The 21,510-nt window shown below is 36.4% G+C and overlaps 1 protein-coding gene across 1 annotated transcript; it reads left to right on the top strand.

Annotated features, from left to right (window-relative positions):
* The first annotated feature begins 12,024 nt into the window (after positions 1-12,024).
* On the top strand, positions 12,025-20,034 carry Gr33a (Gustatory receptor 33a). The gene is made up of 4 exons (XM_075294831.1): positions 12,025-12,452; positions 12,508-12,849; positions 19,302-19,767; positions 19,880-20,034. Exons 1-4 carry the CDS (start codon positions 12,031-12,033, stop codon positions 19,961-19,963), a joined length of 1,314 nt encoding a protein of 437 aa, XP_075150946.1. The 5' UTR covers positions 12,025-12,030; the 3' UTR covers positions 19,964-20,034.
* The last annotated feature ends 1,476 nt before the right edge of the window (positions 20,035-21,510 follow it).

The raw sequence follows: 21,510 nt of genomic DNA, 5'->3' as shown, positions 1-21,510 counted from the left end.
GGACCTCCTTTTTATAGCCGATTCCGAACGACGTTCCACATTGCAGTGGAACCACTTAGAGAAGCTTTGAAACCCTCAGAAATGTCACCAACATTACCGCTGAAAAACTTTTTGGTGTTCGGTCGAAGCAGGAATCGAACCCACGACCTTGTGTATGCAAGGCGGGCATGCACCCCTTTTATCGGGGAGCCAAACTAATGGCGTTTTCGATTCGCAAAAAAAATGTTGCCTTGGTGTTACCCTAATTTTTTCCTCATTGCATTTTCGAACAAATGATAGCGTCATTCCAAAGTTATTGTTAATTCCTAATATTGTTAGAGATACAGGATCCAAAATCTATCACAGTGTCCTTCATATTTTGCTATCAATTTCGAGAATGTTGCACCTTTTTTCCCAATCGAAAAGTTAAATTAAAAATGTTTAAAATTTTTTTGTTCAAAAATAGGTTTTCTGCAATAGGTTTACGAATTTTGCGACATATGTACGCATTATATCGTCGTAAATGTATGTCGCAAAAGTCATACATTTACAACGATCGTCCTCAAATTTGGAATAGAGCAAAGACAATGCCTATTAATTTTAGAAAAAATTCGGTTCAGCTGCCATAATCAGCGCATTTATCAACCGATCTTTTTCAAATTTCGAACAGCAAAATGTTTTGTGAGTCTCGTTAAACTTACAATATATCAGCCAAGTCGTTCAGATTTAGATACAGCTTCCATACAAGAAATGCAATTTATGGCCCCAGAGACCAGAGTTTCATATTAATGTGCTTCAAATTTTGCACAAGGAGTTCATTTGATAGCGTAGTCGAGTATGCCATACTTGGTTGTTTTTATACCCTCCACCATAGGATGGGGGTATATTAACTTTGTCATTCCGTTTATAACACATCGAAATATTGCTCTAAGACCCCATAAAGTATATATATTCAGGGTCGTGGTGAAATTCCGAGTCGATCTGAGCATGTCCGTCCGTCCCGTCTGTTGAAATCACGCTAACTTCCGAACAAAACAAGCTATCGACTTGAAACTTGGCACATGTAGTTGTTATTGATGTAGGTCGGATGGTATTGCAAATGGGCCATATTGGTCCACTTTTACGTATAGCCCCCATATAAACGGACCCCCAAATTTGGCTTGCGGGGACTCTAAGAGAAGCAAATTTCATCCGGTCCGGCTGAAATTTGGTACATGGTGTCATATGCTGACATGATCTAACAACCATGCAAAAATTGGTCCACATCGGTCCATAATTATATATAGCCCCCATATAAACCGATCCCCCAATTTGACTTGCGGAGCCTCTAGGAGAAGCACATTTCATCCGATCCGGCTGAAATTTGGTACATGGTGTTAGTATATGGTCTCTAATGACCATACAAAAATTGGTCCACATACGACAATAATTATATATAGCCCCCATATAAACCGATCACCAGATTTGACCTCCGGAACCTCTTAGAAGACCAAAATTCATCTGATTCAGTTGAAATTTGGTACATGGTGTTAATATATGGCCTCAAACACCAATGCAATAATTAGTCGAAATCAGTCCATAATTATATATAGCCTCCATATAAACCGATCCCCAGATTTCAACTCCGGTGCCTTTTGGAGAAGCAAAATTCATCCGATCTGGTTGAAATTTGGTACGTGGTGGTAGTATATGATATTTAACAACCATGGCAAAAGTGGTGCATATCAAGCCATAATTATATGTAGCACCCATATAAACCGATCCCGAGATTTGGTTTTGGAGCCACTTGGAGGAGCAAATTTCATCCGAGTCAGTTGAAATTTGGTACATTGTGCTAGTATATGGCCGTTAACAACCATGCCTATCTAGGTCCATATCGGTCTATAGTTATATATAGCCCTCAGATAAATCGATCCCCAACCACACAAAAATTGGTCCATATCAAGTTCATAAGTGTATATAGACTCCATAGACTCCAGTTAGTGATGCATGCTACAAAGGGTTTAAGATATAAAATTTCCTTTGGAATAATGACATTGAAATATGCCAAATAGGTTCTATTCAATGGGATGTATTAAAGCTATCATAACATAGTCGACTCCAGCCAACTTTTGTTATTGTTTAATAAACTAATTGTCGTGGAAAAAAAAACTACCCCCAACTGAAAAAAGATGTTATCAGATGATATGGAAAATGCGATTGTTTGTTATGCTTAAAAAGCACCTGCCACTCTCATTTGTAAATGGTCAGCATTTAGTTGTGTACATTATCCGTTTGACCGAGCACCATTTGTAAAAGCATTTTTGTATAAGAAGGAACAGAACACGCATCAAAAAGGATTATAAGAAGGGTCAATTTCCATGTGGACATTAATAACAGTCATTGACACAAAAAGGAACATAAAGTGAAAATCCTATAATGAACATATTTATATTAACACTTTCATTGGTAAATATGCAAAAATATTATTTCAAATTTAGTTTAGTTAAAATCGATTTTAATTCAAATTGAAATTATAAACAAAATAAGTTTCTTTGTGAAATTTTGTTCAAGAATTTTGTAAATCACCAAGTTTCAAAATTCTAGGAAATGTCGTTAAACAAGCTCTAAGCTAAAAATAAGTGCCGATTAGTTCGGCCCGGCCGTAGATCCTATACCTTTCACTATAGATTTGAATCTGTGTACTGTGGAGTAAAACAGGAAGATCGGTTTATAGAGGGTCATAAATAATTTCATTTTACGGCACAACAAGAACGTTAGTCTCCAATCCGAAACTAATTGAACATAAATTGCTGTTTCTAATTGGTCAAAAATTAAAACAGTGAAAAACACAATGGAATTCAATGAAGAACTGTTTGATTAAAACCAAAAATACGCAAAAACTTTCAAAAGAAAGAATTAATGAAAAATTATATTTTCTTTTGGTGGACAAGAAAAACTAAAATTAAATATTGCCCTAGTTTTTTTTTACAAAAATACCCGATATATTCATTTAAAAAATGCATATGAATCAAATCGGGGCATATTATTTTGAGAGCTCGAAGGGAGTTCCCAAAAGGGACCTACTGATATACGATGCAACAATGTAAAGTGCTCTATTATTTGAAACTTTTGTTTAATTTTATTGTGCAAAACAAAAAATATCGGAAATAACATTAAATTTTAAAATCAGTTTAGATCTGTTGAATTGGCTACCATTGGCACGAATTATGGTCTTTAAAGCCATTACACGCTGTAAAAAAATATACATACTTCTACATTTTTAAGTACCAAGCTTACTCTCCACAATTCCCCAGGCGCAAAAGTCAAACAGATGGAGATTCGTATATTTTGGTATCCATTGTGCTGTAGAAATGAAGCGAGGAAACTCATCTTTAAGTCATTCTTAGTTGCGCCTGCTGAGTGCGATGGTGCTGAGTCCTGTTGGAATGTCCGTGGTCTACGGCCGAAATTTTGTCTTGTCTTAAGACATTCGGCATTTATTTCGACTCCGCTAGCTGGAAGCGACCATTGGCCACCGTGGTGCAATAGTTAGCATGCCCGCCTTGCATACACAAGGTCGTGGGTTCGATTCCTGCTTCGACCGAACACCAAAAAGTTTTTCAGCGGTGGATTATCCCACCTCAGTAATGCTGGTGACATTTCTGAGGGTTTCAAAGCTTCTCTAAGTGGTTCCACTGCAATGTGGAACGCCGTTCGGACTCGGCTATAAAAAGGAGGTCCCTTGTCATTGAGCTTAAGATGGAATCGGGCAGCTCTCAGTGATAAGAGAGAAGTTCACCAATGTGGTATCACAATGGGCTGAATAGTCTAAGTGAGCCTGATACATCAGGCTACCACCTAAACTAACCATTGCAATGGCCAATGCATTGGCCGTTAGAGAACCCTACACCATTACAATCAGCGACGCTTGAAATCCGGTAGCCAATCGAAGGTGTATATTTTCAGCTGACATATTTTGCACATACTGTTCAATTTGGAATGTCACAATAAACCAAATGAGGCATCTGGTCACTTTCGTGCAAGCGCAACAACTCCCCAGCAAAACAAAGTGGTAGTTGTTCCACAAACATTTCGTTTCAAGAGCACCATGCGATCCTCCATTAATGCTTCCCTATTATTGAATTCTTATGAGTCAGTCTTAGAAAATAAAATTTAAATTTTGGCCAATTAAATTTCACAAAAAAGAATATAAAATCAACAAAAATGTCAAAAAATAATAAAAACATGTATATACGGCCGTAAGTTCGGCCAGACCGAAGCTTATGTACCCTCCACCATGGATTGCGTAGAAACTTCTAATGAAGACTGTCATCCACAATCGAATTAATTGGGTGAATACGTATATAAATAATTAAGTTTGACAAAAAATTTGGACAAAATTTTCTGTAGAAATACGATTTTAACAAAATTGTCTGTAGAAATAACATTTTGACAAAATTTTCTATAGAAATAAAATTTTGACAAAATTTTCAAAAGATTTAAAATTTTGACAACATTCTCTATAGAATTTAAATTTTGACAAAATTTTCTATAGGAACAAAATTTTGACAAAATTTTCTATAGGAATAAAATTTTGACAAAATTTTCTATAGAAATAAAATTTTGCTAGATTATTTTTGACTCGAATTTAAACCATGATTATGAACCGATATGGACCAATTTGTGTGTGATTGGGGATCGGCTATAGATAACTATAGAGCGATATGGACCACTTTTGGCATGGTTATTAGCGGCCATATACTAACACCACGTTGCAACTTTGAACCGGATCGGATGAATTTTGCTCCTCCAAGAGGCTACGGAGTTCAAATCTGGGGATCGGTTTATATGGGGGCTATATACAATTAGGGACCGATATGGACAAATTTTTGAATGGTTGTTAGAGACCATATACTTATACCATGTACCAAATTTCAGCCGTATCGGATGAGATTTGCTTCTCTTTGAGGCTTCGCAAGCCAAATCTGGGGATCGGTTTATATGGGGGCTATATATAATTATGGACCGATGTGAACCAATTTTTGCAAGGATGTTAAGGACCATATACCAACACCATGTGCAAATTTCAGTTGGATCGCATGAAATTTGCTTCTCTTTGAGGCTCAACAAGCCAAATCGGGAGATCGGTTTATATAGGGACTATATATACTTATGGACCAATATGGACCAATTTTTACATCGTTGTTAGAGACCATATACTTACACCACGTACCAAATTTCAACCGGATCGGATGAATTTTGCTCCTCTAAAAGGCTCCGGAGTTTAAATCTGGGGATCGGTTTATATGGGGGCTATATATAATTATGGACCGATATGGACCAATTTTTGCGTGGTTGTTAGAGATCATATACTTATACCATGTACCAAATTTCAGCCGTATCGGATGAAATTTGCTTCTCTTTGAGGCTTCGCAAGCCAAATCTGGGGATCGGTTTATATGGGGGCTATATATAATTATGGACCGATGTGAACCAATTTTTGCAAGGATGTTAAGGACCCTATACCAACATCATGTGCCAAATTTCAGCCGGATCGGATGAAATTTGCTTCTCTTTGAGGCTCTGCAAGCCAAATTGGGGGATCGGTTTATATGGGGGCTATATATAATTATTGACCGATATGGACCAATTTGTGCATGAGTGTTAGAGACCATATACCAACACCATGTACCAAATTTCAGCCGGATCGGATGAAATATGCTTCTCTTATAGGCTCTGCAAGCCAAATTTGGGGGTCCGTTTATATGGGGGCTATACGAAAAAGTGGACCGATATGGCCCATTTGCAATGCCATCCGACCTACATCAATAACAACTACTTGTGCCAAGTTTCAAGTCGATAGCTTGATTCGTTCGGAAGTTAGCGTGATTTCAACAGACGGACGGACGGACATGCTCAGATCGACTCAGAATTTCACCACGACGTAGAATATATATACATTATGGGGTCTTAGAGCAATATTTCGATGTGTTACAAACGGAATGACAAAGTTAATATACCCCCCATCCTATGGTGGAGGGTATAATAATAACAAGTATATACGGCCGTAAGTTCGGCCAGGCCGAAGCTTATGTACCCTCCATCATGGATTGCGTAGAAACTTCATCTAAACACTGCCATCCACAATCGAATTACTTAAGTTGCGGTAACGCTTGCCGAAGGCAAGGTATCTTAAAACCTCCTAACACCATATTCTAAATTGTATATAAGTCCATACGTGGTATATATTAAATCAAAAAAGATCGATCCAATACGTATATAATTCAGTTTGACAAAGTAGACATTAAATTTTAACAAAATTTTCTATAGAAATAAACTTTTGACAAAATTTTCTTTAGAAATAAAATCTTGGTAGATTATTTTTGGCTCGAGTGGCAACCATGATTATGAACCGAATAAAATTTGAACAAAATTGTCTATAGAAATAAAATTTTGACAAAATTTTCTATAGAAATAAAATTTTGACAATGATGACAATTTTATTATGAACCGAATAAAATTTTAACAAAATTTTCTCTAGAAATAAAATTTGAACAAAATTTTCTCTAGAAATAAAATTTTGACAAAATTTTCAATAGAAATAAAATTTTGACAAAATTTTCTATAGAAATAAAATTTTGGTAGATTATTTTTGGCTCTAGTGGCAACCATGATTATGAACCGATATGGACCAATTTTTGTGTGATTGGACCAATTTTGGTATGGTTTTTAGCGACCATATACTAACGCCACGTGCCTAATTTGAACCGGATCGGATGAATTTTGGTCCTCCAAGAGGCTCCGGAGGTCAAATCTGGAGAATGTTTTATATGGGGGCTATATATAATTATGGACCGATATGGACCAATTCTGGCACGGTTGTTAAAGATCATATACTAACACCATGTTCCAAATTACAATAAAACGGATGAGAATGTTTTATATGGGGGCTATATATAATTATGGACCGATATGGACCAATTCTGGCACGGTTGTTAAAGATCATATACTAACACCATGTTCCAAATTACAACCGGATCGGATGCAATTTGCTCCTCTTTAAGGCTTCGCAAGCCAAATCTGGAGATCGGTTTATATGGGGTCTATATATAATGATGGACCGATGTGGACCAATTTTTGCATGGTTGTTAGAGACCATATACCAACATCATGTACCAAATTTCAGGCGGATCGCATGAAATTTGCTTCTCTTTGAGGCTCCGCAAGCCAAATCTGGGGATAGGTTTATATGGGGGCTATATAAAGGGTGATTTGTTAAGAGCTTGATAACTTTTTAAAAAAAAAAAAAACGCATAAATTTGCAAAATCTCATCGGTTCTTTATTTGAAACGTTAGATTGGTCCATGACATTTACTTTTTGAAGATAATTTCATTTAAATGTTGACCGCGGCTGCGTCTTAGGTGGTCCATTCGGAAAGTCCAATTTTGGGCAACTTTTTCGAGCATTTCGGCCGGAATAGCCCGAATTTCTTCGGAAATGTTGTCTTCCAAAGCTGGAATAGTTGCTGGCTTATTTCTGTAGACTTTAGACTTGACGTAGCCCCACAAAAAATAGTCTAAAGGCGTGAAATCGCATGATCTTGGTGGCCAACTTACCGGTCCATTTCTTGAGATGAATTGTTCTCCGAAGTTTTCCCTCAAACTGGCCATAGAATCGCGAGCTGTGTGGCATGTAGCGCCATCTTGTTGAAACCACATGTCAACCAAGTTCAGTTCTTCCATTTTTGGCAACAAAAAGTTTGTTAGCATCGAACGATAGCGATCGCCATTCACCGTAACGTTGCGTCCAACAGCATCTTTGAAAAAATACGGTCCAATGATTCCACCAGCGTACAAACCACACCAAACAGTGCATTTTCGGGATGCATGGGCAGTTCTTGAACGGCTTCTGGTTGCTCTTCACTCCAAATGCGGCAATTTGCTTATTTACGTAGCCATTCAACCAGAAATGAGCCTCATCGCTGAACAAAATTTGTCGATAAAAAGCGGATTTTCTGCCAACTTTTCTAGGGCCCATTCACTGAAAATTCGACGTTGTGGCTCGTTAGTAAGTCTATTCATGATGAAATGTCAAAGCATACTGAGCATCTTTCTCTTTGACACCATGTCTGAAATCCACGTGATCTGTCAAATACTAATGCATGAAAATCCTAACCTCAAAAGAATCACCCTTTATAATTATGGACCGATGTGGACCAATTTTTGCATGGTGTTAGAGACCATATACCAACACCATGTACCAAATTTCAGCCGGATCGGATGAAACTTTCTTCTCTTTGAGGCTCCGCAAGCCAAATGTGGGGATCGGTTTATATGGGGCTATATATAATTATTGACCGATGTGAACCAATTTGTGCACGGTTGTTAGTGGCCATATACCAACACCATGTACCAAATTTCAGCCGGATCGGATGAAATTTGCTTCTCTTTTAGGCTCCGCAAGCTAAATCTGGGGATCGGTTTATATGGGGGCTATATATAATTATGGACCGATGTGGGCCAATTTTTGCATGGTTGTTAGAGACTATATACCAACACCATATACCAAATTTCAGCTAGATCGGATGAAATATGCTTCTGTTAGAGGCTCCACAAGCCAAATCAGAGGGTCCCTTTATATGGGGGCTATACGTAAAAGTGACCGATATGGCCCATTTTCAATACCATCCGACCTACATCGATAACAACTACTTGTGCCAAGTTTCAAGTCGATAGCTTGTTTCGTTCGGGAGTTAGCGTGATTTCAACAGACGGACGGACGGACGGACATGCTTAGATCGACTCAGAATTTCACCACGACCCAGAATATATATACTTTATGGGGTCTTAGAGCAATATTTCGATGTGTTACAAACGGAATGACAAAGTTAATATACCCCCATCCTATGATGGAGGGTATAAAAATAAACTTAAAATAACATCCCCGCGGGATTTGAAACTGTGTCTATTGAATTTCTCACTTCCATGGAAGTTCCTTTGAGAATGTTTTCATCAAATTTTTATTCAGTTTAAGTGGAAAAAATATATTTCTACAAAAAATTTAAAACATAAAAAACAACCATTTGAAATATATAAAATAAGATTTGAACCTGTGTTCATTATTTTTTTCATTCATACTAAATAAATAACATCTAGAGAAGAAGTTAGAATGTTATATGTCATTTTACGATCATATCACAAACATTTGAAATGGCGTTTCGGCTGAGTGTGCTAAGGCGTTCTATTATGGTGCAACATACCAGGTTCAACACTTGGTCTTCATTCAAATGACCTTCCAAGGCACAAACTCTAAGGCAATGCAAAGGATCCCAAAAGGAAGTACTTCCGTCCTATGACATGTCCATGTAAAATTAATTGGAGATGTTCCAAGTTTAGACTACTTCCGGATCACATGTTGGGACCCAAACTACTTTTATGGAAGCTCTTTTTTGCTGGGTCCTTGGCTCTTTTCCGGACTGCCCGTTTTTTTGTGAATCGTAGCTCTTACACGTTTTATACCCACCACCATAGGATGGGGGTATATTAACTTTGTCATTCCGTTTGTAACACATCGAAATATTGCTCTAAGACCCATAAATATTCTGGGTCGTGGTGAAATTCTGAGTCGATCTGAGCATGTCCGTCCGTCCGTCGGTTAAAATCACGCTAACTTCCGGACGATACAAGCTATCGACTTGAAATTTGGCACAAGTAGTTTTTATTGATGTAGGTCGGATGGTATTGCAAATGGGCCATATCGGTCCACTTTTACGTATAGCTCCCAAATTTGGCTTGCGGAATCCCTAAGAGAAGCAAATTTCATCCGATACGGCTGAAATTTGATACATGGTGTCAGCATATGATCTCTAACAACATGCAGAAAATGGTCCATATCGATCCATAATTATATATAGCCCCCATAATAAACCGATCCCCCCGGAGCCACTAAGAGAAGCAAATTTCATCCGATCCGGCTGAAATTTGGTACATGGTTTCAGCATATGATCTCTAACAACCATGCAAACATTGGTCCACATCGGTTCATTATTATATATAGCCCCCATATAAACCGATCCCCCGATTTGGCTTGCGGAGCCTCTAAGAGAAGCAAATTTCATCCGATCCGGCTGAAATTTGGTACATGACGTAAGTATATGGTCTCAAACAACTATGCGAAAATTTGGTCCCCATAGGTCAATAATTATATATAGCCCCCATATAAACCGATTCCCCGATTTGGCTTGCGGAGCCTATAACAGAAGCAAATTTCATCCGATCCGGCTGAAATTTGGTACATGGTGTTAGTATATGGTCTCTAATGATCATGCAAAAATTGGGCCACATCGGTTCATAATTATATATAGCCCCCATATAAACCGATCACCAGATTTGACCTCCGGAGCCTCTTGGAAGACCAAAATTCATCGGATTCAGTTGAAAATTTGGAACGTGGTGTTAATATATGGCCTCAAGCACCCATGCAAAAAGTTGTCGAAATCGGTCCATTATTATATATATATAGCCCCCATATAAACCATTCCCCAGAGTTGACCTCCGGAGCCTCCAACAACCTTGCAGGAATTGGTTCATATCAGTCCATAATATATTCCCCATATAAACCGATCCCAAGATTTGACCTCCGGTGCCTTTTGGAGATGCAAAATTCATCCGATCGGGTTGAAAGTTGGTACGTGGTGGTAGTATATGATATTTAACAACCATGCCAAAAGAGGTCCATATCAGTCCATCATATATAGTCCCATATAAACCAATCCCGAGATTTAGTTTTGGAGCCTCTGGGAGGAGCACATTTCATCCGAGTCATTTGAAATTTGGTACATTGTGCTAGTATATGGCCGTTAAACAACCATGCCTAACTAGGTCCATATCGGTCTATATTTATATATAGCCCTCAGATAAATCGATCCCCAATCACACAAAAATTGGTCCATATCAAGTTCATAATTGTATATAGCCCCCATATAAGCGACCTCCATATTTCAATTCTGGCTCTGTACGTACCGTGCAAAAGTCCATATCGATTCGTAATTATTTGTAGACTTACCTATACATAACTTTTTTGTCTAATATATACCACGTGTGGACTAACTCACAATTTAGAAAACGATGTTAAGAAGTTTTAAGATATCACAACCCAAGTATTTAGATTGTGGATGACAGTCTTTCGTAGAAGTTTCTACGCAATCCATGGTGGAGGGTACATAAGATTCAGCCTGGCCGAACTTACGGCCGTATATACCTGCCGGAACTACAATGGCTTTAATCCAAGCTCATTTTTCATCCGTTCTAGCAATATGTTTAGCTGAGCAGATATATAGCAAGCACACTTTCATGCTTAAATTACAGCACGAAGAACTTTAGTTCTGAATACAATAGATCAAAATATTTTGAAGACATGTAAACAATAAAATGTACTGTCAATGGAATAGATCTGTCATCTGTCCGGCGAGCGGTTAAGTTGGTTCAATATAGTTTTGTCCAAAATGCAAGAGTGCATGACATGAGGTTTCATCAAGAAGAGGTCACACAGCACCGTAACAATGAAGTTACTGAGAGGCGAATATTTTATCTCACGTTCGATGATGGCCAATTAGCCACCTAGATCGTGCGACTTAACGCATTTCGACTATGTTTTATGGGACTATGTTAAAGTTCGTGATGTATTAGAAGATAACATGGAAGCATTTGTTTGCAAGTTACCGACCGAAATGTTGCAAAGAGTATGCAAAAAATAGGACTAAGCGGATGAACCGTTTTGTGAAAATAATTCCTCTAGCTTTTAATATCTCGCTCTTTATTTATTTAAAAATTTAATATCAAACGTGGTGTTTTCAAATGATAATTCTATTGACTCTACTTGAATCAACAAATAAGATTTGAAAATTGCGTTCAAATTTAATTAAACAATTGATTGTATCAATTAAAAAGTTTATTGGGTTTTGAGAACAAGAAAAAATTAAAATAATTCTGTAGGATATAACATGTTTCTTGCCTGTCCCTGTAAGTGTTTTTATTTTTGCATACATTTTCTTTCAGATATATGGTGTTATGCCATATGAGCGTTTAAATCCGCGCTCAAATATATTCCACTATCTCCAAATGTACATTGCTCCGATATTCTATTTGATTTGTTATGGTCTCATAAACTTTGGACCTTTTGGGATCTATCAACAAATCAGCTGTGACAGTGTCTGTCGCTTGGGAAATTCGTTGCTTGTTCATTTGGGATGTTTCCTTTATCTATCGATGCATGCTCTAAATCTATGGAGGCGTAAGAAATTCTTTATGTTATTCCAACGCATCCTGCAGGATATTGATGAGAATCTTAAGAAATGTGATGCGCTGGGAGTAAGAAAAGAGGAAACGAAAAATTCTAAACGGAAGAGAAAATGCATATTTTATTTTACTTGGATTGTAATCATTGGCATTTTTGGAGGATCCATGTTCTATGACATTAAGGAGTTGATTTAGTAAGTGAAGAGTCTTTTGGTAAAAAATTTGTATTTTACGATAATATTTTTGCAGTTATTACCATGAATACTTCTTCATATCATTGATGGCCTCGAATTTTCCCTATTCTGCATCGAGTGTAATGTTGGGCCAGTTCATCTACTTCGTTTCGGAAATATCCCAACGTTTTCAGAAACTTAATGAGCTATTCCAAAGAATTAGTTTGGAAAGTGACAGTAAACATGGTCCTCTTATGGTATTCAATGTGGAAACGGATATGAAGAGAGAAATGCCAGCTAATCAAGAGCTTAGACACAGACACTTCTCTGAAAATATGTCTACAATCAATGAAGATGGTGAGGAATATAATGAAGATGGTGATCGCTTTAATGATACAGAAATAATTCCTGATGAAAGGTAAGAGCAAATGATATTATGACATTTGGAAGGACATATTTTTCTCCCAAATGTTGGAAGGTATTTTTACACTTTGCCTCATAGAGGCAGCTTGGCACTTAGACTATTCAGTCCATTGTAATGAACACTTTGCCTCGTTATTATGTGTGTGTTTGTTAAGATTAAATACCCAGCAAAAAAAGCGTCACCAAAAAAGTAGTGAAAATGTTCTTTTTGGATCTGGAAGTGGTGCAAAATTGGCGCAGAAGCGATGATTTTAACATGGGCTTGTCATAAGACGGATGTCCACCATTTCAACAGCCGTTGCACTGAATTTGCATCACTCCTTAAGGTATGATGCGAATCCAGTGATTTGAATGTGAATAAAGAAATTTTGTGATATTTTGACGAAGAAATAATTTTTAAAATTTCTTATGATTTCTCATGGTTTATAACGCTTGTCTAGAACGTTTGACATCAAATGTTTTCAAAAATTCGCAATTTTTCTACAAAGGATTTTGCATTTTTTTCGGCAAAATTTAAATAATTTGCACTATTTTATTAATTTTTAATCTGTTTTTAACCCATTTGAAACAATAAAATTTTTAAAAATATGAAAAAGCGAGTTATAAAAAATTGACTCAAATGAATTTCCTGTGCAGTTTAAATAAAGAACATCTTTGGGAGGACATATTTGGAAGTGCTTTTAAAGTTGTGCCTTAAGAAGAACTTCCAAATTTTTTTGCTGGGTATGTAAGAAAGATCTAAAATAGGACTGTGCCGAATATATTGTGCCATTTGGCACATTTCACTGTTTTTTCCTTATTTTTTCCAGAAGATTGCGATATACATGTTCCATGTTCACCGTCTAAAAATAACATTTTAATCTTGAAATATGTTTGGGTTGGTCATATTCCTTCTCTGCCTTACACTTTCCTTCTCTGCCTGTTACTTTAACCTTTTTAGAGCCTTATTATTTAAATCTTAACCGTTCTGTAGAAAGTCTGATATTATAGAGTGTAGTGCACTGAAAAAAAAGCATGCCCGGTTCCAAAGATTTTGTCTTTACTTTAAAAAATTTGGTATTGATTCCGAGCCAAAGAAGCGGAGAATACAAGTAAGGATATTTTTAGGACACAATTCTCTTTTGAATTTGCGTTTTGTGTACTTGTTTCTGGGAAGCAAATTTTTAATTTTTCGCTTTTTTCAGATTTTTTCTTCATATGCTATCAAAGTGCTTTAAAAAACGAGTTAACGACAGCTTTATTTTCAAAATTAAGACTCGACTTCCAGTAGAAATTATGCTATGTTTCGTGTAAAAAAGTCTTTAAAATAAAGTGTTGAAAAACGTGTCCTATATTTGAACGATTTTTTGCTTTGTAGTCAAGATGCAAAAAGACAACAAAGTTAAAGACAATTTCATTAAATTTAAAGAATTTTTCTAAATTATTAAAGTCAAGTTGACCTTAGCCCAAACATTTTTTCTTTCATGTTATGATACCCATTTCTAAGTCCAATCACTTAATTATAAGGACAATACGACTTCATTGAAAAGTTTATCAACTTTTGGACCACATTATATTAGAGAAATGCATCTTCTATGCCAAGCAAAATTTGCATTTGTATTTTAAAGACATGAAATCTTTGACTTCAGGACAATATTTTTTTCAGTGTGTGTATTACTACGAAAGTGTATCATTACTGAAATTGTGTGTACAATGTGGGTATTCTGGTCATATTTGCCTACATCAAAAGAACATATATATGGGGCTATATCTATTCGATCAAATTTGAAAGACTTAAATATAATATTAAATTTATTCCCTGAATAAAATATCATGTCAATTGGAGCACAAATATATTGAAAATGAGTGTAGAATGTGAACTTTTCCACCAAAATTTTCCACATCTCTGGTGGTCATATACACCCTCCAAAAAAATCGCTTCTTTAACATATACCCCAAACACATTTTGCATCAAGCATATATATTTCCAGGGTTGGTGCAAACAAAATATTGTTTGTATTGTTCAAACATATTATGTTTCACCTTAGAGCATACACTACACTAAAAAAAATATTTACGTGATATTAAAGATTACGCAACCTAAATTTTAGGATGCGAAATTTACAAAATATTAAGGACAAATTTCTTTAAAATAATGAAATTTTAATTAAAGTAAAGTTTATAATCTTTGCTTCAAAAAATTTTTTCCATTAAATTTTTTCCATTAAACCCAAACCGGGGTGTAGCTTTATGGGGGCTTTTTCGAAACCTGGAACGATACAGCTCATCTTCGAACTTGACCTGCTTGCATACAATAAAACTATTATGTGCGAAATTTCAGAACGATTGCGTCATTATCGAAGGGTGTAGCGTAATTACAACAGACAGACGATACAAAGAAAATCCGAAACAGGTCTTTTTGAACCTAAATACGTCTAGATTTTCAATTTTAGGCAAATACGATAATAGATATATGGGGGCTACATCAAAATTATGCAAACAAAACAAATCTATGCCAAATTTTAAGACAATAGCACCATTATTGAAGGTTGTAGCGTGATTGAAACAAGTCAAGAATATATCCTTTTTATAGTCGTAAATGTATAATTCCATATGTTACAAACGGCATGACTGACTTATTATACCTCCATCACCATCTTATAGTAGTGGGTATAAAAACATCGAATTCGCATTTTTGTAATCTTCAAATCTAATTGGCAATTTATACCCTACACCATAGGATTGGATGTATATTAACTATGTCATTCCGTTTGTAAAACATCGAAATATTAGTCTCAGGCCCGAAATTATATTTATTTTGGTTCGTGGTGAAATTCTGAGTCGATCTAGCGATGTCCGTCTGTTGAAATCACGAGACAAGGTATTGACTTGAAATTTTATTGTTGTAGATAGGATGGATCGGATTGAAAATGAACCACATTTAGGTATAACCCCCATATAAACTGACCCCTATATTTGGCTTACTGAGGCTCTCGGAGGAGCAAATTTCATCAGATGCGTTTGAAATTTGGTACATGTTGCAGCCTCTTAAAATCATGTAAACATTGGTCCATATAATTATAAATAGCCCCCCACACTGAGAAAAATATTGTCGTGAGATCAAAGATTTTATGTCTTTAAAATACAAATGCAAATTTTGCTTAGCATAGAAGACGCATTACTCTAATATAAAGTTTTTTTCCTTGTCCAAAAGTCGATAAACTTTTCAATGAAGTCATATTGTCCTTATAATTAAGTGAAATGATATCATAAGATGAAAGAAAAAATGTTTGGGCTAAGGTCAACTTGACTTTAATAATTCAGAACAAGTATATACGACCGTAAGTTCGGCCAGGACGAATCTTATGTACCCTCCACCATGGATTAAGTAGAAACTTCTACGAAAGACTGTCATCCACAATCGAATTACTTGGGTTGTGGTATCTTAAAACTTCCTAACATCGTTTTCTAAATTTTAAGTTAGACCATACGTGGTATATATTAGACAAAACTGTTATGTATAGGTAAGTCTACAAATAATTACGAATCGATATGGACTTTTTGCACGATACGTAGAGAGCCAGAATTGAAATATGGGGGTCGCTTATATGGGGGCTATATACAATTATGAATTTGATATGGACCAATTTTTGTGTGATTGGGGATCGATTTATCTGAGGGCTATATATAACTATAGACTGATATGGACCTAGTTAGGCATGGTCTTAGGCATGGCCATATACTAGCACAATGTACCAAATTTCAATTGACTCGGATGAAATTTGCTCCTCCAAGAGGCTCCAAAACCAAATCTCGGGATCGGTTTATATGGGGGCTATATATGACTATGAACTGATATTGACTACCACCACGTACCAAATTTCAACCAGATCGGATGAATTTTGCTTCTCCAAAAAGCACCGGAGGTCAAATATGGGGATCGTTTCATATGGGGGATATATATAGTTATGGACTGATATGAACCAATTCCTGCATGGTTGTTGGATACCATATACTAACATCACGTACCAAATTTCAACCGAATCGGATGAATTTTGCTCTTCGAAGGGGCTCCGGAGGTCAAATCTGGGGATCGGTTTATATGGGGCCTATATATAATTATGGACCGATGTGGACCAAGTTTTTCATGGGTGTTTGAGGCCATATATTAACACCACGTACCAAATTTCAACTGAATCAGATGAATTTTGGTTTTCCAAGGGGCTCCGGAGGTCAAATCTGGGAATCCGTTTCTATGGGGCTATATATAATTATTGACCGATGTGGACCAATTTATGCGTGGTTGTTAGAGACCATATACTTACACCATGTACCAAGTTTCAGCTGGACCGGATGAAATTTGCTTCTCTTAGAGTCTCCGAAAGCCAAATTTGGGGGTCCGTTTATATGGGGGCTATACGTAAAAGTGGACCGATATGGCCCATTTGCAATACCTTCCGACCTACATCAATAACAACTACTTGTACCAAGTTTCAAGTCGATAGCTTGTTGCGTTCGGAAGTTAGCGTGATTTCAACAGACGGACGGACGGGCGAACATGCTCAGATCGACTCAGTATTTCACCACGACCCAGTATAAAAAACATAGCATAATTTCTACTGGAAGTCGAGTCTTAATTTGGAAAATAATGTTGTCGTTAAAATTAAAAATTAAAATTTGCTTCCTAAAAGCAAGTACGCAAAACCCAAATTTAAAAGAGAATTGTGTCTTAAAAGTATCCTTACTTGTATTCTCCGCTTCTTTGGCTCGGAAACAATACCAAAATTTTTAAAGTAAAGGCTTTGGAACCGGGCATGCATGCCCGCCTTGCATACACAAGGTCGTGGGTTCGATTCCTGACCGAACACCACCTCGCAATGGACTGAATAGTCTAAGTGAGCCTGATACATCGGGCTGCCACCTAACCCAACCCAACCCATAGTTCCCATAAACTGATCACCAAAGTTGGCTTATGGATTCTCATGAAGGATCAAATTTCATCAGTTCCAGTTGAAATGTGGCCCTTTAATTACCGTGAAAAAATATTTAAATAATTATTAGACTCTTCTATATAACCCGATAAAGAATTGAAGGTACACTGAAAAAACTATTGTTGTGAGGCCAAAGATTTCATGTCTTTAAAATACGAATGCAAATTTTTCTTAGCATAGAAGACGCATTTTTGTAATGTAAAGTTTTTTTTCCTTGTCCGAAAGTCGATAAACTTTTCAATGAAGTCGTATTGTCCTTATAATTAAGTGATTTCACTTAAAAATTGGTATCATAACATGAAAGAAAAAATGTTTGGGCTAAGGTCAACTTGACTTTAATAATTCAGAAAAATTCTTTAAATTTAATGAAATTTTCTTTATATTTGTTGTCTTTTTGCATCTTGACTACAAAGCAAAAAATCATTCAAATATAGGACATGTTTTTCAACACCTTATTTTAAAGACGTTTCTTACTTGAAACATTGCATAATATCTACTGGAAGTCGAGTCTGAATTTGGAAAATAATGTTATCGTTAACTCGTTTTTAAAGGACTTTGATAGCATATAAAGAAAAAAGCTGAAAAAATTAAAATTTGCTTCCTAGAAGCAAATACGCAAAACCCAAATTTAAAAGAGAAGTGTGTCTTAAAAGTATCCTTACTTGTATTCTCCGCTTCTTTGGCTCGGAATTAATACCAACATTTTTAAAGTAAAGACAAAATCTTTGGAACCGTGCATGCCTTTTTTCAGTGCATATAAACAGATTTCCATATTTGATTTTCTGCGCTTCCTGTAGGTGCAAATTTCATCCGATGAAATTTGGTACGCGATGTCAGCATATGCTTTCTACTAATCATTAACAAACTGGTCCATGTCGGTTCGTAGTTCCCACCGTGGTGCAATGGTTTGAATGCCCGCCTTGCATATACAAGGTCGTGGGTACGATTCCTGCTTCGACCGAACACCACCTCTGTAATGCTGGTGACATTTCTGAGGGTTTTAAAGCTTCTCTAAATGGAACGCCGATCGGACTCATTGAGCTTAACATTGAATCGGGCAGCACTCAGTGATAAGAGAGTAGTTCACCAATGTGGTATCACAATGGACTGAATAGTCCAAAAGAGCCTGATACCACGTAACCCAACCCAACCCATAGCTCCCATAAACTGCTCACCAAAGTTGGCTTATGGATTCTCATGAAGGAACAAATTTCATCTGTTCCACTTGAAATGTGACCGTAAAATGTGATTAACGTGAAAAAATATTTAAATCATTATTAGACTTCTGTATGGACTAACTTACAATATAGAAGACACTGTTAAGAAGTTTTAAGAAACCTTGACATCGCCAAGTGTTACCTCAACCCAAGTAATTCTTCAGTAGGTACATAAAATTCCGCCTGGCTGATCTTACAGCCATATATACTTGTACCTTTTTTTAAACCATGTTAAATTGCTTTTTCTTCTCTCCTCGTAGATGTACATCGGAAAACAATATGCCCAAGCTGTTTGAACTTCATGATAAAATCCTATCGCTGAGTGTCCTCACCAATGCAGAATATGGCCCACAATGTGTTCCTTACATGGCCGTGTGCTTTGTCATTACAATTTTCGGAATTTTCCTATTGACCAAAGTATTTCTCATTGTGGGCGGCAAAAGTCGTCTCTTGGATTATGTCATTCTATTATTCTTGGCCTGGGGTTTAACCACCATGGCTGTGGCCTATATGGTCTTACGTTTATGCAGTACTGCCAATAGTTTTTCCAAGCAATCGGCCATGATTGTCCATGAGATAATGCAAAAGAAACCTGCCTTTATGCTGGGCAATGATCTCTACTACAACAAAATGAAATCATTTACTTTGCAATTTTTGCATTGGGAAGGCTATTTTCAATTCAATGGCATTGGTTTGTTCACCTTGGACTATACATTCATATTTTCGGTAAGTCTGTCTGCCTCTCTCTCTCTATGTATATGTGAGCTTGGGGGGCGAAACTAAAGAGCAAATTCCATTAACCATGTATTTTTATTCCATTTTTTAATCTTTCTTACAGACTGTCAGCGCAGCCACTTCCTATCTAATTGTGTTGCTACAATTCGATATGAGTTCTATTTTGAAATCTGAAGGTCTAATATAATCCTCCATCGTTACCTCTATATTTGCATTCAACATTTCATTTCACTAATAAAGTTAAACATTTTTCCTCTATCTTGGTTGTCATTATCGTCGCAAGGCAAACGGGCAATCAAATTACACGACTTTATCTCAATATTCGCAAGAACATAATGTAATTTGCCTTTCCTGTTTTTGGTATGAAGAGGATGCAGGGAAGGTTGAATAGGTATAGTCATTTTTTAGTTTAAGATCCTTAGTGAAAATGAATTGGATTTTTGACTATGTCACAAATTTACATAGATATAATTTGGAAATATACTAAACCTCGTTGGGGTACCGTAGGCGATAAAGATTTGGCATCTTGCCATTACGGTAAAAAGGCCATGGAGTGGTACGCCGCCAACAACGTGCAGGTGGTTCCCAAGGACAATAACCCTCCCAACACGCCCGAGCTCCGCCCAATTGAGAAATACTGGGCTATTGTCAAGCGGAACCTAAAGAAGACCAAAAAACTGCTAAGGACGAGCAGCAGTTCAAGGCAAACTGGCTTTCTGCGGCGAAGAAGGTGGACAAGGTGGCTGTACAAAATCTGATGCCAGGTATCAATCGTAAGGCCCGGCAATTCGGATTTGGAAAAGCGAAAGCCTATCTAAATATTTTTCCTGAATTTTATACTAATTGAACTTGAAAAAGAAATTTAATTTGATTTTTTTAAATAAACGATTTCAACGATTTACACGCGTTTTCCCTTGACCGTATCACCCTTTATGTGGGGGTTATTTATAATCAAAGAAGCACGAAAAAGCCAAAATAAGCGCTTTGAATATGCCCTTAAAACTGAAAAATATGCGTTAAAAATAAGCAAAATAAAAGTTTTTCAAATTCGTGTAATATAGAATTTTTTTATTTAATTCAAATTGCCATCGTTTCTACTATTACAACAAATTATTAGATTGTGTTTCAAGTTGTCAAAAGATTTTTTTCTCCTTTTTTCTGTCAATATATGTACTTCCATATGCTGAAAAACATATTTCAACGTCTGCAGACGATACGGGACAGTATGAAAAAATTGTCAGCTCCTCTACAATAACAATAGATTCTTTAAGCTCTAATCCTCGAGTTTTAAATTTTACAATTACGTTCGTCAGGTTAGAAAAATTTTGCTTTATTTAAGCGAGATCAGAAACCAAACAGCCTGAGTGTTAAAAATTGTTGCCAGATTTTTTTGTTTTCAATATTAGTAAAATTTTTGTAGAAAATTTGAACATGCTTCCTTTTATTTTTGGAAAAACCCAAATATATGCTTTTATAAGCAAGAAAGTGCGAAATATGCGTTAACGTGCCAAATATGCAGAATGCATATGTATTTTCAAGCATATATCTTCTCTGTTTATAATTATGGACCAATATGGCCCAATTTTTCAATTTTTGCAAGAATGATATAGTGACTCTACATAGCAAATTTCCAGTGCGTACACGGAAAGAATTCTTTTCGTTAATTTTACGAAGAATTCTTCATTAACTAGTTTGTTTGGTTGTAAAACAATGACAAATTTCGTACTTTTAACG

This window comes from Haematobia irritans, chromosome 2, assembly GCF_050003625.1.
Source record: "Haematobia irritans isolate KBUSLIRL chromosome 2, ASM5000362v1, whole genome shotgun sequence".
Taxonomy (NCBI): Eukaryota; Metazoa; Arthropoda; class Insecta; order Diptera; family Muscidae; genus Haematobia; species Haematobia irritans.
The sequence above is the reverse complement of the archived record's forward strand: the minus strand, read 5'-3'. Positions and strand labels throughout refer to the sequence as shown.